Here is a 22,413-nt window from a genome sequence, read left to right as displayed (position 1 = left end):
TGATTGGTGAAACAAATGAATTTGTTTGTTTAGTTTGGTCATCTATAGGTCAGTTGGTTACCAACTTTGAGGAAGAGCAGGAGGTATTTGATAGAATTTAATGAAGGATGAGGGAAAAAAAAGAAAGAAAATATTTTAGGCAGATCTTGCATGGAGAAAGTTTAGAAGATCAGAACAGAGGTTGTTGAAGAATCAACAGCAGGTTGCAAGCTAATCTGGTTGAAGCGAGTTAAGTGACATTTTTGCAAGTCACTCAGGTGGCTGTTTTATACAATGTGTGGTGCAGCAGTATTGTAGTACCAAATATGTGTTAAGCAGTACCTTAAATATGGGTCTTAACTGAAATTTGTACAGGATCAGCAAAGTGATCTATCAGGGATAAAATAGTTTTGGGCCCTGATACAACCCCTTCTTGTGGTACAGTTTCAGCAATATTACACACGGAAATCAGCATGAAGGATTAGAGATTGTCAGGTTTAGCATTAGGGGGTGGCTTTTGAGAGGCTTTATTTGGCTGTTCTTCATATGTACTACATGACCTTTCCCTTGGTTTGAGTAATGATTGTTTGTCCTGATGGAAAATGACTAGACTATCATGTTGCCATAGAATGAAACTCTTCAAGTCTCTCATTTTTTTTTTTTTTTTTTTTCATGGAGGCAGTGTGTTTAGCAAAAGATGTTTAGGTTGAAATTTGGGAGGAGATGCTCATGTGAAAGAGGAGCAAAAAAGTGGTTATTGTCTGTATATAAGAATGTGTTAGAAATGACAGCCAGAGCATTATTAGAATTGTTATTATAAGAAGAGAAAAAAAATAATAATAAATAAATAAAAATGGCATAGATGATTACTGAGCTCCTGCATACATCAGAGCTGATAGAATGAGGACTGGAGACAGTTCCATGACCACACAGTATGATACAAAAACATACCAGTTCAAGAAATATGGAAATGGATGGAACTCAAACCCAGGCAACCTAGCTCAGAGATTCTCAGGTTCAGGAGTAGACACAGATTGAAGGTTATAGAAGAGGACATCTTCAGGATTGAGGTTACCTTGTTGGGTTGGAGTGATCAGGATCAGGAGTTTTGCAATGTAGTGACTATGTGTACGAGATAGCAAAATGGGTGGAGCAGCAAAGTTTGACAAGTGAGTTCAATTCAGGGTTGGGAACCCAGGTAAACAGCAAATGACGAGGAATTTTTTTTTTTTTTTTTTTCGCTCTTTCCAGCAGGAATTCTAAATGGGATTTGCCATATGCCTATTTATAGCCTTTGAAAATATCAGCATTTGCTATAGACTGAATATCTTATTTAAAGTTTACAACTGATGATTAATCTTGACATTTTTCAACCCTCTGAAACATATTTTTCAGATGAATATAAATTATAAAATATAAGCAGCTTAAAAAAATCTAGTGATAGACCAAAAAAAAAATACTCTTTCAAACGAATAATTTAAACATTTTTTTAACAACTAAAATGTTTGAAAGATTTTGCTTTTTAAACACCCATTTCTTTTAGATAAAAAAAAACAGAAACAAACAATGTAAATATTATTCAACTATTTAAAAAAGTTATAATGATGCATTTCCTTTCGGAAAAGAAAAAAATTAATGTTTTCTTTTATAACTAAAGCAGAGATTTCTATTTCTCTATTACAATTTAATGAACTTTGTGCTTTGAAAAATAACAGGGGTACTGATGTATGTATCTCTTTACTCTATGTTGAAAGGAAAAGAAAAGAAAAACAGAGAATATAATATTTACAAAATGACACAACCTATAGTTATGGACGGATTGACAGAACATGAATTTACACTGAGCAAAGACGAATTTCAGTGGACGGATGATAGCTAAATAGTGAAATTGCAGAATTGAACAAAAAGAGAGTGAACTAATTTATTTAGCAGCAGTAATTTTAATGAATAAAGTGCATCTAATTAAATGTATTATAAACAAACTGAAATATTTTTTGAAAACCTAAAGTACTAATTCTCCTGAGACCATACTTCTAACAAAATACATTACTTGCTTCAATCAATTTTGAAATTCAACAATCTGGAAAGGCTCTAGTGGAATAGCTTTGTTCATTAATTTGTATATTTAGTCAGTGTTTGGAACAAAAAAAAAAATAAATAAATAAAATCATGTAAAATTATGATGAGCTTTTAATTTAAAAAACTGAACAATTTCAAACAGGAAGTTTTATTTAAAAAAAAAAAAAAAATCCAAATGGGTTGGTACCAAAAGTGTTAAACTAGGAAGGAGGAATAAAGGGAGAATAAATAAAAGCTAATTTAAGAAATATAATGAATATGAAGTTTCAAGACCAGGAGGTATATATTGATGGAATTCCAAACCAATTAAAATGGTTCAGGATGCATAATCATAAGATTCCTGTATTTATGAAATCTAACATAAAATCTACCTTGGATTATACAATTTTAGTATTTGTAATAGAAAACAAAAGTGGTGCCATATACCTTAACACCTATCACCACTTTTAGAACTGTAAACCAACCAGAGACCCAGACTGCGCTGGATTAAAAAAAATGGCCCAACTAAATGCAAAAGAACACATGTAGAATATTACATATCAAATCCAGACTTAGTATCTGCAGCCATTGTCAGTCTTTTTGAATCAGACACACTGAGCCAAATAAGTAGTCTCCAGCTGGTCGACAGACAAGCTAGGAACACTCTAAGCTACAGTCTTAATATATCTAGGACTTTTGATACCAACCCGCTTGAGACTGCTTCTCGCTTTATGATAAAAACTTTCTGTTTTAAAGAGATCTAAGTTAAAACCTTCCATCAAAATTTCTTGTTCATTTATTTTCCATACACCAGCTTAATAATGACAAAAGTTATTTCACTAAATTCTCCATTCATTTTCAAAATTAACTGAAACAAAAAGCAGTACAGTTTAGAAGAAATGTAGTAACAAAAAGGGGTTACAAATAAGTGGAGAGACAATGAATACATGTGGAGTGTTTGATTATATAGGTAAGCATGGTTCAGGTTGACCTGGGGTTAAACAACAATGTTGAGAAAGAGTCTTCAGTATTCCCTGCTTCCACCAAAAAACAAAACAACAAACCAATATGCTGAGAACCTAAAACCCACAAGCTTTCTCTTCAATGTAAATCAGCTATGTTCTGTACCATTCTTCTGCTGAAATACACTGCCTGTTTCGATTAATTTTGAAAAATAATGAAGAATCTAGTAAGATAACTTTACCATTTTTAATCTGCTGTTTGGAACTTAAATTAACATGAACCTTTGATGGAAGGTTTTAACTAAGATCACTTAAAAATAGAAAGCTTGTATCAGAGAACAATGTGGGGGTGGGGTGGGACATCAAAAGGATGAAGCAGAGTTAGCTGCGACTATTCAATGAATAACAAGACCGTTTCTTAACCTTATCTTTCCATTTGAAGCATTTCCTTCAATTGATCTTCATAATAAAGAACAGTTGTTCAAACAATGGCATTAATGACCTACAATAAATGCAGTGGACACATGATCTCAATTTATTCATTAATCCACTAAAACTTTACACAATGTTAAAATCTAATGGGGAAAATCATTTTGATTATATTAGCCATTGATGATTTACAGTGTAGAAACAATAAAAATGCTTTAAGGTTATTATGTTTTTTCTTTCTCTTTTGTGTTTTTATATGCACAAGAAGTTCTGAGTTCACCATTCTGGACTAATGAAAAATAAAATTTTTAAAAAAAATATCTTCATAAACTGAATTGAATCACTGAGTAACATGCCTTCATCAGATGCATTGCTATGATGGGACACACACTCTTGATTCTTTTAGTCTGTAATAAACAACTTCACATCTGTTAAGCAACCAATGACGGAATCTGTATGAAATTTATCTCTTTACACAATATACATATCTACCTATTCCTTTATACTATACCTAAAGATTCCATGCTTAAAACAAAATTAATATTTGTTTGTAGCTAGTTCAAGTTGTTCGACTCTACATAATATTCAAATTGTTGCTAAGCTTCAAATCAACCCTGAGCAAGCAGATTTATGATGAAAGGTATTCTAACATTGACTTCTTTGTTTTTTTCCTTATGCAGAGAAAAAGAAAGAAAGAAAAAGTAGCAGAGTTATATTGTGTGAGTAAGGAAAATCTGACCATTTAAATGCTCCTGATTATGAAATTATGAAAATGTAGCAGAACAAAAGATGGTTTGAAAATAAAAAAATTTTTTTGATTCAATTGATTGAATCTAAAGTCTATTATGAATTTTAGACAATTCTCAACCAATTCTTGTAGACAAAACTCGCTGTCTGAAAGGCAAAGGCATACCATTTCAATGGCCAGCAATGATCTAAAACATTTTTGTGCCAAGCTGTATCGGCCCCTTTGCCTTTCTCTTAGATAACATCAGTGGTGTCGAGAGGGGAGGCTGATATGCATGGGCGATTGCTGGCCTTCCACAAACAACCTTGCTCGGACTTGTGCCTAGGAGGGTAACTTTCTAGGTGCAATCCCATGGTCATTCATCACCGAAGGGGGGGGGGGGGGGTCTCCTCATTTGGCTGCTTTTTGTGGTATATTTTATCTAAACTAAATATTGCTAAATAGCTATAAACACAAGACCAAGCATATTTAGCTGTCTTGCAAGTACTTGGTGACCCTGTCAGTGTAGGTGCCACTTAAAAGCACCCAATCCACACTGGAAGGGCATCCAGCTGTAAAAACCTTGCCAAAGCTGACCTCGCTTGTGCCTGTGCCACATAAAAAGTACTAAGTCCACTCAGCTGAGTGGTTGGTGTTAGGAAGGGCATCCAGCTGTAAAAATCCTGCCAAAACAGTCACAGAAGTCTGGTGCAGGATTCTGCCAGGTCGGCTCCTATCAAACTGTCTAACCCATGCTAGCATGGAAGGCAGACGTTAAACGATGATGATGAATAAGACACACCCTTACTTCAAGAAAGAAAAAAAGTACAGACTTTAGTTATGTTGAATATATGTAACGACTCAATTAACAGAATGCTAGCCATTTAGATCATTAACACATCAATCTACCCCTCATTAAATGAAGTTTATCTTGGCATTAATTAAACTCTAAGGTATAACTGATTTAAGTCACGTTGTCTTCCCTAAATTCTTCCATGTCTACATTATTAACATTGCAAATAGGAACATAATCTGTTGGATTATAAGTCAAAGTGTAAGTTAGCAGGAAAAAAAACAAAAAAAAAGCACCTGATAGTCAAGTCGTTACTCAGTCATTGACAATATTCAATTAAATCTCCCTCTTACTATAATCACTTTCACCCTAATCCAAACTAAAACATTACTAACCTCTACTATAGCTCAAAGTAGGAAATGTCTGAAAGGTTATTGGGAGGTGCTCATGCTCTACTTCCAGACTAATAAGGAACTTAAAATTCTAGTCATGAAAGAGAACTGGCATTAATCCTTTAGTATTAAACTAACCACATCCAATCCAAATATTCTACCAGCCCTACAGTGCCATTCTAAAACATACTATAACACCATTGAATCTTGAAGCCACACAATAATGCATGATTAATTGAAAACAGAGTGAATAAAATAAGCATTACGTTTGACAGAGTAATTTGAATGCTAAAGAGTTAATAAGGTTAATATTGTTGAAAATTAATAAATGCTAACAAAGAAATTGAAACATATGTAAGAAATGATTCTTGAACATTTGGATGAAGTCTTTGAAAGTAGAAAGACAGAAAAATGAAATCAGCAGCATGAATTCAGCCATCAGAAACCTGCTTCCTTCAGAAGCTATAATGAATTCAAATAAAACTAATGAAACTAATAGCCCAGCCCATCAAAACAGATTTAATATACGAAAACTGAACATCCTCAACCACAAATCAATTTTCCCAATCCATGTGTGTATGTGTGTGCATATATATATATATATATATACACACACATACATCAGCTGAAATACTTTGTTCTAACTTTGGCATACTTTCTTTTAGTCTTAGAAAACCTGATCTCAGTAGATGGTCAATAGTCATTTTGTTTATCTTAGAGAAACGAAAAGGCAAAGTTGATTTCGGTGGGATTTTAACTCAGCATACAAAAGGAAGAAAACTAAACAAGGCAAGGCATTTAGTTAACCAAACATTCTCCACCCATTATCACTTTAACTATATATATATATATATATATATATATATATATATATATATATATATATATATATATATATATATATAAAGTGGATTCATTTTTTCTTCTTTCATATGATTTTTAGTATCATAACTTTAAATACATTCTTATATTTAAAAAAAAAATAAAAAGTGTTAATATTTAGTAACAACAGCAGCAAATGTCCAACTCTGGACGAAATTGAACCATAAATAACAAATTGTAGTCACCGTGTCAGATGGCCAAAATGCAAGACAAAAAAATAGTGTGTGTGTGTGTAAGTTTGAAAGCGGAATATATATATATATATATATATATATATATATATATATATATATATATACATATATATATATATATATATATATAAATAAATTCAACTAAAAAGATCTTTAAATAATTCAAATTTACCCCAATCAGCAACAATCTGAAATATTTTGTAAATAATTTTTGATTTAGGCAATAACTCAGTAATTTTGAGAAAAAGGTTTATTGATCTTAGCAGAATGAAAGGCAAAGTTGACCTCACTGGGATTCAAACTCAGAATGGTAAGAGCCAAAAGAAATAACACTAACAATTTTGCCAATCCACAATCCTAAAATAAATGTTTCTGATTCAGGCGCAAAGCCAGGAATTTTGAGAGAAAGAGCAACTTAGTCAACACCATAACCCCCGTACTCATGTGGTGTTTTATTTTATGAACCCCCAAACGATGAAAGGCAAAGTTGACCTAAGTAGAATCTGAACTCAGAACATACAGAACCAGAATATTACAAGGCATTTTGTGCAATGCTCAAACAATTCTGCCAGCTTGTTATCCTAAAATAACAATGATAATAATAATAATAATAATAATGGTTTCAAATTTTTCCACAAGGGCAGCCATTTTGGGGCGAGTGGATGTGTCAATTACATTGACCCCAGTGTTCAACTGGTGCTTAATTTATCAACCCCCAAAAGGATGAGAAGCAAAATACCGCTAAGCATTTAGCCCGGCATGCTAATGAGTCTGCCAGATTGCTGCCCTAATAATTATAATAACAATAATAATTATTTCTGATTTTGGCACAAAGCCTCAAATTTCGGGGGTGATGTCAATTACACCCACCTGACTGATCGACTGGCACTTGTTTCGCTAACCATGATAGAAAGGAAGCAAAGTCGACCTTGATCAAATTTGAACTCAGAACCTCTAAAGCTGAAAGAAATGCTATGAAGCATTTTGTCTGGATGCTAACAGCTCTGCCAGTTTACCGCCTTGAAATAATAAAGTTACAATGCTCGAAAACCAAAAGAAAAAAGAAAAAAAAAGAAAAGAAAAAAAAGAAAAAAAAGACATGGAATATATTAGATCCTTCACAGCTGGACACACATTTAGAAACCAAATTAAACCATTAGAGTGAGTGAGAATGAGAGAGAGAGAGAGAGAGAGAGAGAAAGAGAGAGAGAGAGAGAGAAAGAAAGAGAGAAAGAGAGAGAGAGATTTCACTAATGATGGTGTATGCATTGAACCAATGAATAGACATATGGATGGACATATATGAAGCAATACAGTATTTCCACTGATGAGGAAAAATGGTTAGAAAAAATTTTGAGATTTCTTCTTTGTTTTGTTTTCTTTTGTTAAAGCTACATACAATAAAATATTTTTTGCTTTTGTCTTCGTCAAGGAGTTAAAAAGGCACTGAATATGAAATATCCAATATTAAGACAATGTGTATAAAATATAACAAGAATGTGTGCAATGTATAGGACTAATTAATTGTTGAACCTAAAGGATTATTAGCCTAAGATAAACTTAATGATTGGAAAAAAAAAAAAAAAAAAGATTGTAATACTGTTCAGTTAAAAAGTAATTGGTCCCGAGTAAATGGAACAGAGTTCTAAAATTTCACAGATTAAGAAAAGAAGGGATAATTTTATAGGGAGAAATAAAAATATGTATATGCCTTTAAAGCCAACTTTTAAAATGTAATAGCATATTTTACTCTTTTTTTTTTTTCAATTTTAATTATTCAGCAAACAAAATAATTATCTTCCAACAAAAATCAAAGATGTTTCTTTGATACATTTTTCAAAAAAGTTAATTTAATACAACATTACAACACTAAATTCTAACATGGAAAAAAAAAAAAAAAAAAAAAAAATCACACAAATTAAAAAAAAAAATTAAATAAAAAAAAATTACTGTGGAAAGTAAAAATTAGAACCACCAGCAGTTTTAATTTTATAAAATATAAAAACTTTTTTTTTTTTAATTGGGAAAAGTTTTCAAATCAGTTAATGAAAAACAAAAACAGCAGCAATAAAGATCCTTTTGCATTTTGAATATAAACAAAAAAAAAAAAAAAAAAAGTAATATTTAAATAATTTCACCTACAACACACCGTAAGATGTTGGTGATGCACCAGACAAATAAACAATGGTAATTGCAGGAACTGTTTTTATTAGAAAAAGTAATTGTGGATCATGTGATTTATAAGAGGAGGGAGTTGGGGGTGGGGGAAGAATTCAAGAATTCTGCATTATGTTGCAATAAAGTTCATCTGAATTACAACACTAAGCAACAACTGTTTCAGCAAGACCCCAAAATAAAAAAAAAAAGAAGTCTCAACCTCTTAGAGGTCAGCTGGTGGGGAAATCAACCTTTTAATTAAAAAAGATCTCCGACAGACAGGTCTGGCAAACCCTATAGGCCCAATTTTGCTTTCAGTTTATAAAAAATCTCACCTAATTACAGTGCTGCAAAATAGAGGTAAGGTCTTGGTGAACTAAATCGACAAAACTACTGTTGATCTTCAGTTGAAATTACTCCCACTTCTCTTACATCCCTTGTCTCCTAGAGAAATCCTTGAATTTACCACCTTTCAACTCCATTTTTCCCCCTCTCCTAAAAACTGGTTCGTATCAATCCTCAAAGGATAACGGCCAAAGTTGATGTTGACAGGATTTGAACCCAGAACATAAACCTGGAAGACATGCATAAAATATTTTCTCCAACATGTTAATAATTCTGCCAGCACATTGCTTTAATAATAATAGTTTCAAATTTTGGTACAAGGCCAGCAGTTTTGGGGGAAGGGTTTAGTTGATTACATTGATCCCAGTGATAGACTGGTATTGATTTTACTGACCCCAAAAGGATGAAAGGCAAAGTTAATCTCAGCGGAATTTGAACACTGAACATATCAATGGACAAAATGCCACTGAGCATTTTGATTTTAAAATAATTCTAATTTTGGCAGAAAGCCAGCAATGTTAAGGGGAAAATGTTAAGAATCAATGACATCAACCTTGGTACTAAAATGGTACCTTATTCTATCAACTACAAAAAGATGAAAAGCTCAGTAAATCCTACTAAGCATTTCGTCATCTTAATTTATAATTCTAATTCTTGGCACAAAACAATTTTGAGGGACGGGGAAGTCAATTACATCAACCCCAGTGCGTAACTGGTACTTATTTTATTGACCCCGAAAGGATGAAAGGCAGAGTCGACCTCAGTGGTAATTTGAACTTAGAATGTAAAGCTAGATGAAATAGTGCTAAGCATTTTGTCTGGTATGCTAAAAGTTCTGCCAGCTCACCGCCTTAATAACAATAATAATAATAATAACAATTCTTTCTACAATAGGCATAAGGCCTGAAATTTGGGTGGGTGGAGGGGACAGAGCTAGTTGATTACATCAACCAGAGTGCTCAGTGTTTTTTGACCCAAAAGGATGAAATGCCATGTCAACCATTTTTAGAATTTCAAATTAGGACATAAAGCCAGAAGAAATGCTACTAAACATTTTCTTTGTCATGCTAACAATTCTAGCAGTTTGCTGCCTTATGTCTTGTGCCTGGTAAAAGCCATTAACTAAAATTTTTAAACAAATTATACAGCAGTTGTAAAGAGCATATCATCACAAAAACTTTTTAGGAGAAGGGTACAATTGAATAGAGTTGAGTGTGGTACATAATGGGGATATAAGAAATGTTTTTTTTTTGTATTTTTATCAACCCAAACAGTGAAGATGGTTGGCAGGTTTTGAACTTGGGCTGTAGAAGGACAAAAAATTTTAGTCTGATCCTCTACAACTTCCATTATGCCACTGCCTTTATTTTCCATAAGAGAAAAATATCTACTTTTTAGTGAGACAAAGGTTTTGTGCCATTTTTTTTGTGTTAGGGGGAAAAATTTCAACTTTAAATATATATATATATATTTATTAAGTAATCTTTATATATCAAACAGCTTTAATCCAGCAATTACTTTAACTTTTTGAAGAACAGCATTGATTTTTTTTTCAAATTTTTATTTACAAATGGTGGGGGGGAGAAGGTTAAAACACCCATACATGTGTGCAAAAGTGGACCTTCACTTGTACAGTTGTGAAGGATCAAACATAACTGATATTTTTCAATCAGTTAGAACACCAATCTATTTCACTACAGCATCCAGTGTAACCAGACAACTGGAGGAAGTAACTTTTTTAGAACCTTTTGAAAAAGTAGGGAAATATGTGTATGTATGTGTGTGTGTGTGTGTGTATTTTATATATATTATAATATGAATTATGATAAGTAAAAGTTAATTTTTATATATTTCAAGTATAATTCTTAAAATAATTTGTTTTGTTACAAAAATGGGGGGGGAGGTCAACGGTTTAGTATTTTCAATGAGAAATTACCATGCACACAAACATGAAATACATACATATATATATATAAGCACACATGCACGCACTTATACACAAGGTATAGCTGAATATTAAGTTTGCCTCACAACCAAGAGTCCTTAGGTTCAATCTCATGTTCTACAGTCAACTCAAGATTTGCAGATCAATTGGTTAACTGTGCAGGAACTCACTGAACAGACTGCTTCTGTAATTCAAAAGCCTAGATTTGTCAAACTTGTGACACACTGACTCTACACAAGAATTACATTAGGGGTGCATGTGTCCGTGGAATACTCAACCACTTCACTTGCTAGCACTATGTTCCATCAGTTTCATTAAACAACTAGATGTTCAGATATTGAAATCTATTTAAGAGGCAATCATCACCATTGTGAAGGTGTATGTCTTAGTGGTTAGGATATACAGCCTACAATCATAAGGATGTGAGTTCAATCTCCAGTGGTGTGTTGTGTTCTTGAGCAAGACACTTTATTTCTTGTTGCTTCAGTCCATTCTGCTGGCAAAAATGGACAGTACCTGTAATTCTACAGGCCAGCCTTGTCACATTCAGTGTCCAATAAAATATTCCTTTTGAATATTCTTTATAAATTTTATATATATATATATATATATATAAAACGAGCTTCTTTCAGTTTCCATGTACCAAATCCACTCACAAGGCTTTGGTTAGCCCAAGGCTATAGTAGAACACACTTGGCCAAGGTGCCACACAGTGGGACTGAACTCGGAATCATGTAGCTGGGAAGCAAGCTACTTACCACACAGCCACTCCTGCACCTATATGTATTTATATATATACATTCATACACATGCATGGTCACAAACACACACACATACAAAATGGACCTCTGCCAATTTTGTCCATCAAGTTTCAGTCACTTAAGTGGGAATTCCAAAGAGAAATGAACATATAATTCACCTAACCCTCAAGCAAAATCAGCATTAAAGTGACAAGGTCTGTACCTTTTGGATCACAAGTTCAATCCACTTGACAGGTTTCTATACAGTTTCCACCAATCCAATTTCACAATGTATGGACTGATACAAGGTTATAGAAAACGAAAATTTGCCTAAGATGTCATACAGTGGGATTGAACCTGGCACTTTGTAGTTGCAAAAGGAAATTCTTAAACATTCAGACACACTGTGCTTATATATATATACACACACACGCATTCACATATCTTCAGGAGTCAGAGATATTTGATTTTAAAAAAAGTCAAACTTTAATATCAAATGTTTTATTTTATTTTCCTTATTAATTTAATTTTTTTTTCTTAAAAACTAAGAATAAAACCAAGTAATGAAGTTTTAAAAATTTTTTTAACTTCTTGTTTAGAAATACTTTTTTTTTTTTTTTTTTTTTTGGAGTGGGGAGGGTTCATCAGTTTTATTTTAAATTACAAATCTATGAAAGAATGTCTTCACTTAAGGGAGTTTGAACTGAATTTGGGGGAGGGGGAAAATTAACATTGAAATGTTTTGTTTTATTGAACACTATGCATGGACATGTGGAATACAAATAAGGAAATTACAAATCAAAATCACAGAAATTTAAGTTGTATTCCCACTTAACCACTTAACAAGCAAGGGAGGGGGGGGGGAAGAGGTTGTGAAAAGGGTGGAGCAGGGGCATTGCTTTTGTTTGCAATGGAAGTATTAATGAACACTAGTGTTTATGTTAGTAATAGTAATAATAATAATGATGGTTTCAAATTTTGGCACAAGGCCAACTAGTTCGGGGAAGAGATACATCAATTACATTGATCCCAGTGCGTAACTGGCACTTATTTTATTGACCCTAAAAAAGATGAAAGGCAAAGTTGACCTTGGCAGAATTTGAACTCAGAACATAAAGAGGATTAAATGCTACTAAGTATTTTGCCCAATGTGCTAACAATTCTGCCAGCTCACCACCTTAAAAAATGATAATAATAATAATAATCCTTTCTATTTTAGGCACATGGCCTGAAATTAGGGGGAAGGGGATAGATGATTACATCGACCCTGGTTCTCAACTGGTAGTTAATTTATCGACCCCCAAAAGGATAAAAGGTAAAGTCAACCTCGGTGGAATTTGAACTCAGAATGTAGCGACGGGCAAATCACCACTGAACATTTCGTCCAGCATGCTAACTATTCTGCCAGCTCACCACCTTTAATAATAATGATGATGATGATGATGATAATGATGATGAAGATGATAATAATAATAATAATAATGATGATGATGATGATGATGAACATGTTTGTTAGTTTTATTCTAATTTAAAAAGTGACAATAATGTGGCATATTGTCACATTCAAAAAGGGCTTCATGTATATGTGTGTGTGTGTGTGTGTGTGCACATCTGTGTGTGTATGTGTGTATGCGTGTGGGTATTTATATATATATATTTGTAAAGTTTAGAAAAAATATATAAAAGAAGATTCGGGTTCTTATTAAATTTTCTTCTGGTACAGCTGTTGTGGAAATATGCCCATGTAGCAGTAGAGTCATCTTCATCAAAAGACAAGAATTATTTATACTTGTTAGATCAAGAAAAAAATTGGATTTCTTTATGTATCTGGAAAATATTAAAAAAAAGAGAAAAGAAAATTGTTATATTTGGAACATATAACAGAATTCTTTAAACATTCTCTATAGAATGAACTTTATTAAATAAAAAAATTATGCATTAAAAACTCAAGATGTTTTTTGTAAATTATTCTGACAGATGGAATGTAATCAAAGAACATTATTTAGTTATTTTAGCAATAATTAATAATAGGTTAAACAGATATGCATTTAACCTTTATACCAACCCACTTTGGACTGCCCCTAGTTCTACCATACCAACTTGTTTTAAAGTGTTCTAAATTAAAACCTTTTATTAAAATTTTCCTTCTAATTTGTGTTCCAAAAACCAGTTTAATAATGATCATGTTTTTACAAAATTAATTAATTTAAAAATTACTTGAAACAAAGGCAGGAATTCCAAAACGAATATGATAACAAAAGGGTTAAAAGTGAGTTTTTTAGTACATGCATACATCTGATATGATGGGGTGCTGAAAAGTTCCTGGTTTTAGGTAAAAGAAAATACAGGAGGATCAGTTAATTATGATTTTACTCAATGTATTCCCCTCTCAGATTCACACACTTATTTCAATGATCCTTTAGTTTTTCTAAGCCCTGTAAAAGAACTCAGAAGGTTAGGTCTCCAGCCAAGCCTTTTGCAATACCCTTAAAGCCAGGAACTTTTCAGCACCCCTAGGTACATAAAGTTTCCCCAGACGTTTACTCTACAACTACTGGACTGTCTGCTTAAAAATCTGGCTTTTTGATCTTCGTAGCTGAATGCCATCTCACACAAATATCTTGAACTGTTTAACAATAGATGCAAGCAGGGTTACAAAGTTTAAGCTATCAGGTTGAGGGCTATATTACCAAGATGGGTCTATTAGCAAGACAGGTATTGTACATGACATTTATACTAGATGTACTTTTATAGTAGTTAATTGAAGATCATAACATTGTATTATACTTGCCACAGCTGCTACTTTAACCATTTATAGTTTGTACCATATTAGTTCTCTATGTGAGTGTTCTGTGATGAATTTTGCAAAGATGGTACCCTTTCCGGCGGGTATATTATGGTAGTAGGACTATCTACAAGTACAAAAAACAAATAATATTTTACTAAATATTGAAAAAGAGGAAAAAAATCACTTAAAAAATTTATTTTAGAATAAGTAGCAATTGGTACATCGTACTTAATATAGATATACTGTAAGGAAGCTACCAAACTGCAGCATTTGTCTTGAGAAAGTATCGCATATAGACATCATCATCATCATCATCATCATCGTTTAACGTCCGCTTTCCATGCTAGCATGGGTTGGACGATTTGACGGAGGACTGGTGAAACCGGATGGCAACACCAGGCTCCAGTCTGATTTGGCAGAGTTTCTACAGCTGGATGCCCTTCCTAACGCCAACCACTCAGAGAGTGTAGTGGGTGCTTTTACGTGTCACCCGCACGAAAACGGCCACGCTCGAAATGGTGTCTTTTATGTGCCACCCGCACAAGCCAGTCCAGGGGCACTGGCAACGATCTCGCTCGAAAATCCTACAGGAGCCAGTCAGGCGGTACTGGCAACGGCCACGCTCAAAATGGTGCATCTCATGTGCCACCCGCACAAGAACCAGTCCAGGGGCACTGGCAACGATCTTACTTGGCTTGCCGGGTCTTCTCACGCACAGCCCATTTCCAAAGGTCTCGGTCCGTAGTCATCGCCTCGGTGAGGCCCAATGTACGAAGGTCTTGCCTCACCACCTCAGCCCAGGTCTTCCTGGGCCTACCTCTTCCACGGGTTCCCTCAACTGTTAGGGTGTGGCACTTTTTCACGCAGCTATCCTCCTCCATTCTCACCACATGTCCATACCAGCGCAATCGTCTCTCTTGCACGCCACAACTGATGCTTCTAATGTTCAGCTTTTCTCTCAAGATACTTACACTCTGACGGGTATTCACATTGACATTACACATCCAACGGAGCATACTGGCTTCATTCCTTGCGAGCTTACGTATGTCCTCAGCAGTTACAGCCCATGTTTCACTGCCATGTAGCATGGTTGTTCGTACGCATGCGTCATACAGTCTGCCTTTTACTCTGAGTGAGAGTCCCTTTGTCGCCAGCAGGGGTAAGAGCTCTCTAAACTTTGCCCAGGCTATTCTTATTCTAGCAGCTACACTTTCAGCGCACCCACCCCCACTACTAACTTGGTCGCCCAGACAGCGGAAGCTATCGACTACCTCTAGTTTTTCACCCTGGAATGAGATAGAAGTTGTTTCCTGTTTGTTTGCAGTCTTTATTGCACCTGAACATCTGCCACAAACAAAAACTAACTTGCTAGTTAACCTGCCTTTGATGTTGCTGCACCTCTTATGTGTCCATAGCTTGCACCGGGTACATCTTATAGAGTTACTACCTACTCCTTTTCTACATACTGAGCAGGGCCATCTACCTGAAGGGGTTTGTGTTTTATCTACCTTCCTACTTATTAGGATTTTGGTTTTAGCTAGGTTGACTCTAAGGCCCTTCAATTCTAGACCTTGCTTCCACACCTGAAACTTCTCCTCTAGTTCTGATAGTGACTCCGCAATTAGGGCAAGGTCATCAGCATAGAGGAGCTCCCAGGGGCAACCTGTCTTGAACTCCTCTGTGATTGCCTGGAGGACTATGGTAAATAATAGGGGGCTGAGGACGGAACCTTGGTGGACCCCTACCCGGAATTCAATGCTGTACTCATTTCCAACCCTCACCTTACTGGCCGCATCTCTGTACATGGCTCGCACAGCTCTCACTAGCCATTCTTCTATCCCAAGTTTCCTCATTGACCACCAGATAAGGGATCGGGGGACCCTGTCAAAGGCTTTCTCCATGTCAACGAAAGCCAGGTACAGAGGTTTATCCTTGGCTAGGTATTTCTCTTGCAACTGTCTCACTAGAAATAAGGCATCAGTAGTGCTTTTACCTGGCACGAACCCAAACTGCATCTCATCTAAATTGATTCGCTCCCTAATTAGTTGGGCTATGACCCTCTCTGTAACTTTCATAACCTGATCTAACAGCTTGATGCCTCTGTAATTATTTGTATCTAAAGCGTCCCCTTTACCTTTGTAGCAGTTGACTATGATGCTGCTACACCAGTCATAGGGTATGACTCCTTCGTGTATCACCTGGTTCGTAATACGGGTGACTAGGCTATAGCCAACACTGCCAGATATTTTGAGCATCTCTGCAGTGATTTCTGATGGGCCGGGGGCTTTCCCGGTCTTCATACTCTTAATTGCTTTATCTACCCTGGTACTATCAACTCGGATAGCTGGTCCCTCTATTGGGTCGACATAAGGCAGGCTCTCTTTCTCCCATTCATTCTCTTTATTAAGCAATCTATCGTAGTGGCATCTCCAGACCTCTTTCTTTGCATCCTCATTTAATGCAAGCGTACCATCATCCATGCGAACACATTTCTCTCCTACAACATCACTATTCTCTCTCCTACACTGTCTTGCAACACGAAATACCTCGAGTCTTTGGTCCTCACGGCGCAGAACATTGGCAAATCTTTCCTTATCTGCTTCCCCTCTGGCTAAATAAACCTGTCGCCTAGCCTCCCTTCTGGCACATTGGTACAATTCCCTGCTACCACCGTTCTTCCAGTCCTTCCAAGCTTGTTTCTTTTGTCTAATAGCCCTGTCTACCTCCTTGTTCCACCACCACGTTACTCTGGGTTGGGAGGGGACCTTACACCACCCACAAATCTGGTCGGTGGCTTTCAACAGGTTGTCCCGCAGAAATCTCCAATTGTCTTCCACGTTGTATGATGCTATATCCCCTTCTATTTCGTTAAATGCTTCAAGTAACTTGTCTCTAAGTCTCTGTCCGTTTGCAGGGTCTTTAAGCTTCCACACCCTTCTTCTCCAAGCCTGTCTAATTCTGGGCACCCATTTTGCCTTGATCCCAAAGTCGCTAACTACTAATCTATGTTGTGGGGTACATTCTTCGCCAGGGTAGGTTTTGGCATTTATAAGCCGCCCTCTTTCCCTATTTCTGGCGAGGATGTAGTCGATTTGGCTAGAGTGTCTGCCGGAGCGGTAGGTGACTAGGTGACTGGCAGGTTTCCTGAAGTTGGTATTGCAGACCATAAGATTGGTTGCATCACAGAACTCCAGCAGTCTGGTTCCCTCCTCGTTGCGGGAACCGAAGCCATAGTCTCCATGTATGCCATGGAAGCCCCCAGCACGACGTCCGACATGACCGTTGAAGTCTCCAGCCACAAAGAGAAGGTCCCTGTCACTCGTCGACGAGGTAGTTTGCAAGAGGGTGTCATAGAATTGGTCTTTCAGACCATCTGGTAGCCCAGGTTGAGGTGCATAGGCTGAGATGACAGTAGCTAATCTATGATGAAGCACTAGTCTGATCTTAAGTACTCTGTCACTTACTCTAACGACCTCGATTACCTTATCCACCCATTTCTCCGCTAGAAGTATTCCTACGCCCCCGACCCCGTCAGTGTTCCCTGCCCAGATAGTGCTAAAAAGTACAGAAGTATTAGTAGCAGATGGAAAGTAATCAAAACAGCTGCTATGGAACTGCTAGATCAAATGATTTTCTGGATATTGACACATCATAGCTAGCAAGCAGGCACTATCCACCGTGTGCTTAGAAAAATTTCGCCTCTACTGATATTAGAAAAATAGAGGTGAAATTTGTCTAAGCATGCACTTGATAGTGGATAACAATATGTAGAAATTGTGTGATCTAGCAATTCCACTGCTGTTGTTGGATGCTACTAATTATTTGCTACTAATATTTCTGTGCTTTTTAGCACAATACATCAAGACAAGATATCTTCTGAAGATGAATACTGCTGTTTTGTAGCTTTCTTACTATAGTATCCATGTTAAGAAGGGCACACAAATCATTATTCTGAACTAATATTGAATCTTTAGAATAAGTACTTTTATTCTTTAAAAGAATTTTAAAATGTTGAAAGTTTTTAGTTCTTACCCATTCCTAAAGCAATTTCAGTCATACTGCGACACAATGAATCAAGGCTATCATTAATTTCTCTGTCTATTTCTATCACTGAAAAATTAAACAGATAGAATAAAATTTAATTAATGCATTACAGAAAATTCAAATGTGCTTAAAAAGACAAACATGAAATTAATCTAAGAGGTATACACCAAAGATAAATCTATAGACCGATACCTTTGACTCTTTAGCATTCAAACTAGCCACGTCTGGCCCAAATATTCTACCTATTTTATTCAAACCAGCCAGGTCCAACATCTCACACCAACCCTACAATGTCATTCTAAAAATAAACAAACACATCACTGAAATCTCAAAGTTATGAAATAATGCATGTATCCCTGTCAAATCTCTTCCTAATACCTCCTTCTACTTGTCGCCACCCACTACATTCCCTCCAAGCCATCTCCAACTCTTTCTGAATCTCATGGGCTTACCCACCTACTCACCCTATCCAATCCCTGGTTCCACTTCACTTATATATATATATACCCCACACTCTTACATGAGTGTGTGTGCCCTGCCACCACATCTTCACCATTGTATCTCCATTCTTTCTCTCTCTCTCCAACTAAGGTAGTCATGGATCTCCTCTACTGTAAGACACCTATTTCCGTCCCTCTCTTCATACGCCAACCCCTCATCACTTGGCACAGAACCACCTCCATCAATACTACTTTCCACTCAGTTGAAATGCATTAGATTTGCTTGCTATTATCAATAAATTGAATAAGGCAGCAAGCAGGCAGAATTGTTAACACACTGAACAAAATGCTTAGCAGTATTTCGCCCAGTTCTATGTTCTGAGTTCAGTTTCCGCCGACATTGATAAGTACCATTGTTGGCACTCCGTCGCTTACGATGTCGAGGGTTCCAGTTGATCCGATCAACAGAACAGCCTGCTCGTGAAATTAACGTGCAAGTGGCTGAGCACTCCACAGACATGTGTACCCTTAACGTAGTTCTCGGGGATATTCAGCGCGACACAGAGTGAGACAAGGCTGACCCTTTGAAATACAGATACAACAGAAATAGGAAGAAAGAGTGAGAGAAAGTTGTGGTGAAAGAGTACAGCAGGGTTCGCCACCATCCCCTGCCGGAGCCTCGTGGGGCTTTAGGTGTTTTCGCTCAATAAACACTCACAACGCCCGGTCTGGGAATCGAAACCGCGATCCTATGACCGCGAGTCCGCTGCCCTAACCACTGGCCCATTGCGCCTTTATTAGAAAGGATTATTAATAAATTGAATGACTGCACAGAAGCTTTCTTGCTGACTTTTATGTTCCTTAATTATATGTTTATTTATTTTTCTTTCTACTACAGGCACAAGGCTGGCAATTTTGAGGGGAAGGGGTAAGTTGATTATATTGACTACTTGATTGATATTCTTTTACTTGTTTCAGTCATTTGACTGCAGCCATGCTGGAGCACCGCCTTTAGTTGAATAAATCGATCCCAGGACTTATTCTTTGTAAGCCTAGTACTTATTCTATTGGTCTCTTTTTGCCGAACCGCTATTTTACGGGGATGTAAACACACCAACATTGGTTGTCAAGCGATGGTGGGGGGACAAACACAAACGACAAACACACACACACACACATATATATATATATATATACGACGGGCTTCTTTCAGCTTCCATCTACCAAATCCACTCACAAGGCTTTAGTCGGCCCGAGGCAATAGAAGACACTATAGAACCCGGAACCATATGGTTGGGAAGCAAGCTTCTTAGCACACAGCCACTCCTGCGCACTTTAACTTTTTTTTTCTTCTTTCCCTTCAGGGTTGAAGTTGTCTTAGGTGGGATTTGAACTCGGAACATAAATATTTTACCTCCCCTTTTGTTCAAAACCAACCAGATCCAGCTTCTTACACCTACCCTACAATACCATTCCCAAAGTAAAGAGTCACATCACATAAATTTCACATCTCTGAGATAAAGCATGACTAATTGAATACAATGTGAATAGAAAATTGTCATGTTTGGTAGAAGAATATGAATACTAAAGGGTTAATTATAAAACACAATAAGATTTTTTTTAAACAACAAATAGCTAGGAGGATCCATCCAAGTAAAATAGGAATAAAAATTGAGAACCATTGGTCAACACAATTCTTGACATATTTTGCATTCCTCCTCCTCCTCTTGGGTCTTCACTCATTTAAGGAGTTATAGGAACAGCATTATGAAATATGGTATATCTTGGGCATTTTAAACCTAGCAGAGTGGACCCCTCTTCAAGCCTTCAATATAAGAGAAAGGGTTATTCCTACACACATTCTCCAAGACTGTATTACAGTACCTCTCTTATAAAAATGAGTAAAGACCCACTTCGGTCATGAATAACCATGGGACTGCACCTAGAAAGTTAACCTCGGAGGGACAAGTCTGGGCAAGATTATTTATTATTTATGCAAGTCAACCATGCATACAAGCCTCCTCTCTCCACACCACCAATGTTATCCAAGAAAAAGGTAAAGGGGCCGATACAGCTTGGTACCAGTGATGTCGCAACTTATTTCTATAGCTGAGTGAACTGGAACACGTGAAATAAATTGTCTTGCTGAAAAACACAACACATAGCCCAATCTGGGAATCGAACTCACTACCTCATGACTGTGAGCCCAATGCTCTAACTGTTGAGCCATGCACCTCTCTTATACAGAACACTAATTAAGTCATCTGTAGCTGCTTAACCAGACAAGAGAATACAATGTTTCACACAGCTGCCATGATATCAGCTTCATCTTTCCCAAACAAGGGTAATGAGGAAATATGTGGTCACTTCAAATGTTAGAAAAAGCAGTCAGATCTTGCTCAAATCACAACTTACTAGCATAAAAAAAAAAAAGAAAAAAAAGACGCCTGATAAAATGTCTGACAGTAAATATGATGCTTGGTCATGGCTGGAATACTTTTGACAATAGACTCAGTTGAAATTGACATGAAACAACAACAGAAACAGCAGTAACAACAACAACAACAGTAAATTCTTCAGGGTTTGTACAGACAAAAGAATGCTCCCTGTATGCTCTGGAATGAAGGAAAGCATAGGGCCTGGAGCATTTTCTTTTACCCCTTCAAGTCTTCAATGCTACTTATATTAAAAAAAAAGAAGAAAAAAAGCCCAATTCTTTGGAACACAATTTTATGATTCTATAACCTAATTTAAATTGCAAGGCAATACAAATATATATATATAAACACCATCTGCAAAAATAAAATAAATTGATTAATTAAATATACCTGATTGGGATAGAAGATAGTTCATCTGGGAAGACTGGTTAGGAGCAGATTGTGTTTTAGTAACAGCTGATTTTACAGGCTGAAAAAAAAAAGAACAGAAAAGAAAAGAAGCAATTTAAATATCTAATAGTAATGAAGAGGAAGGCGTTCTTTTAGCACTCAAATCAAGAAATTAAATAGCTCTAAAAGCTGTATTTTACTATATAAATGTGGTTTGCTAAATCAGTAGAATGGACACAGGAGAAGGTGAAGAAATTGAAGCACAAAGCACCCCCATTGGAGCTACTGAGGAAAGGCCAACAGCTTTGGGGAGGGGGGGGAACCTGACAGACTCTTTGGATACAGAAAAGCAAGTCACACAGGAGAATGCTGAATGGAAGAGTGAATGGTAATCACCCCTTCAGGAAGCAACAATACTTTCAGAATACACATGGGTTCCTAAGTTAGAGTTTGTTAAAAAAAGGATTGTTTCTGGGAGACAATAGGAGCTGGCTTTCTGGTCTTGGGAGGAGGAAATAATAGACAATGGCTTATCAGGAGCAGACCACAGTGCCTTTTATGTACGGCGGGGGGGGGGGGGGGGGTCTTTTATTCTTACTTGTTTCAGTCATTTGACTGTGGCCATGCTGGAGCACCACCTTGAAGTGATTTAGTCAAATAAATTGACCCCAGGATTTAACATCTTTTTTGAAAGCCTGGTACTTATTCTA

The 22,413-nt window shown here is 36.2% G+C and overlaps 1 protein-coding gene across 6 annotated transcripts in view; it reads right to left on the bottom strand.

Annotated features, from left to right (window-relative positions):
- Positions 1–7,043: 7,043 nt before the first annotated feature.
- LOC106877587 (protein Smaug homolog 1) overlaps positions 7,044–22,413 on the bottom strand; it is a 137,449-nt gene continuing 122,079 nt past the window's right edge. For 3 of the 6 annotated variants that reach the window (XM_089365478.1, XM_089365480.1, XM_089365479.1), the window contains 4 exons: positions 21,704–21,782; positions 18,424–18,501; positions 14,395–14,515; positions 7,044–13,430 (listed from right to left, as the gene is read on the bottom strand). In XM_089365478.1, the coding sequence (XP_089221604.1) occupies positions 14,433–14,515; positions 18,424–18,501; positions 21,704–21,782 (240 nt within the window). In that variant the 3' untranslated portion in view covers positions 7,044–13,430; positions 14,395–14,432. Of the gene's footprint in view, positions 13,915–14,124; positions 14,516–18,423; positions 18,502–21,703; positions 21,783–22,413 lie in introns of all 6 variants that reach the window. The other 3 variants (XM_089365481.1, XM_089365482.1, XR_016244815.1) reach the window with 2 other exon arrangements.

This window comes from Octopus bimaculoides, chromosome Z, assembly GCF_046866305.1.
Source record: "Octopus bimaculoides isolate indiv1 chromosome Z, ASM4686630v1, whole genome shotgun sequence".
Classification (NCBI taxonomy): domain Eukaryota; kingdom Metazoa; phylum Mollusca; class Cephalopoda; order Octopoda; family Octopodidae; genus Octopus; species Octopus bimaculoides.
This window is presented reverse-complemented; position numbering and strand designations above follow the sequence as displayed.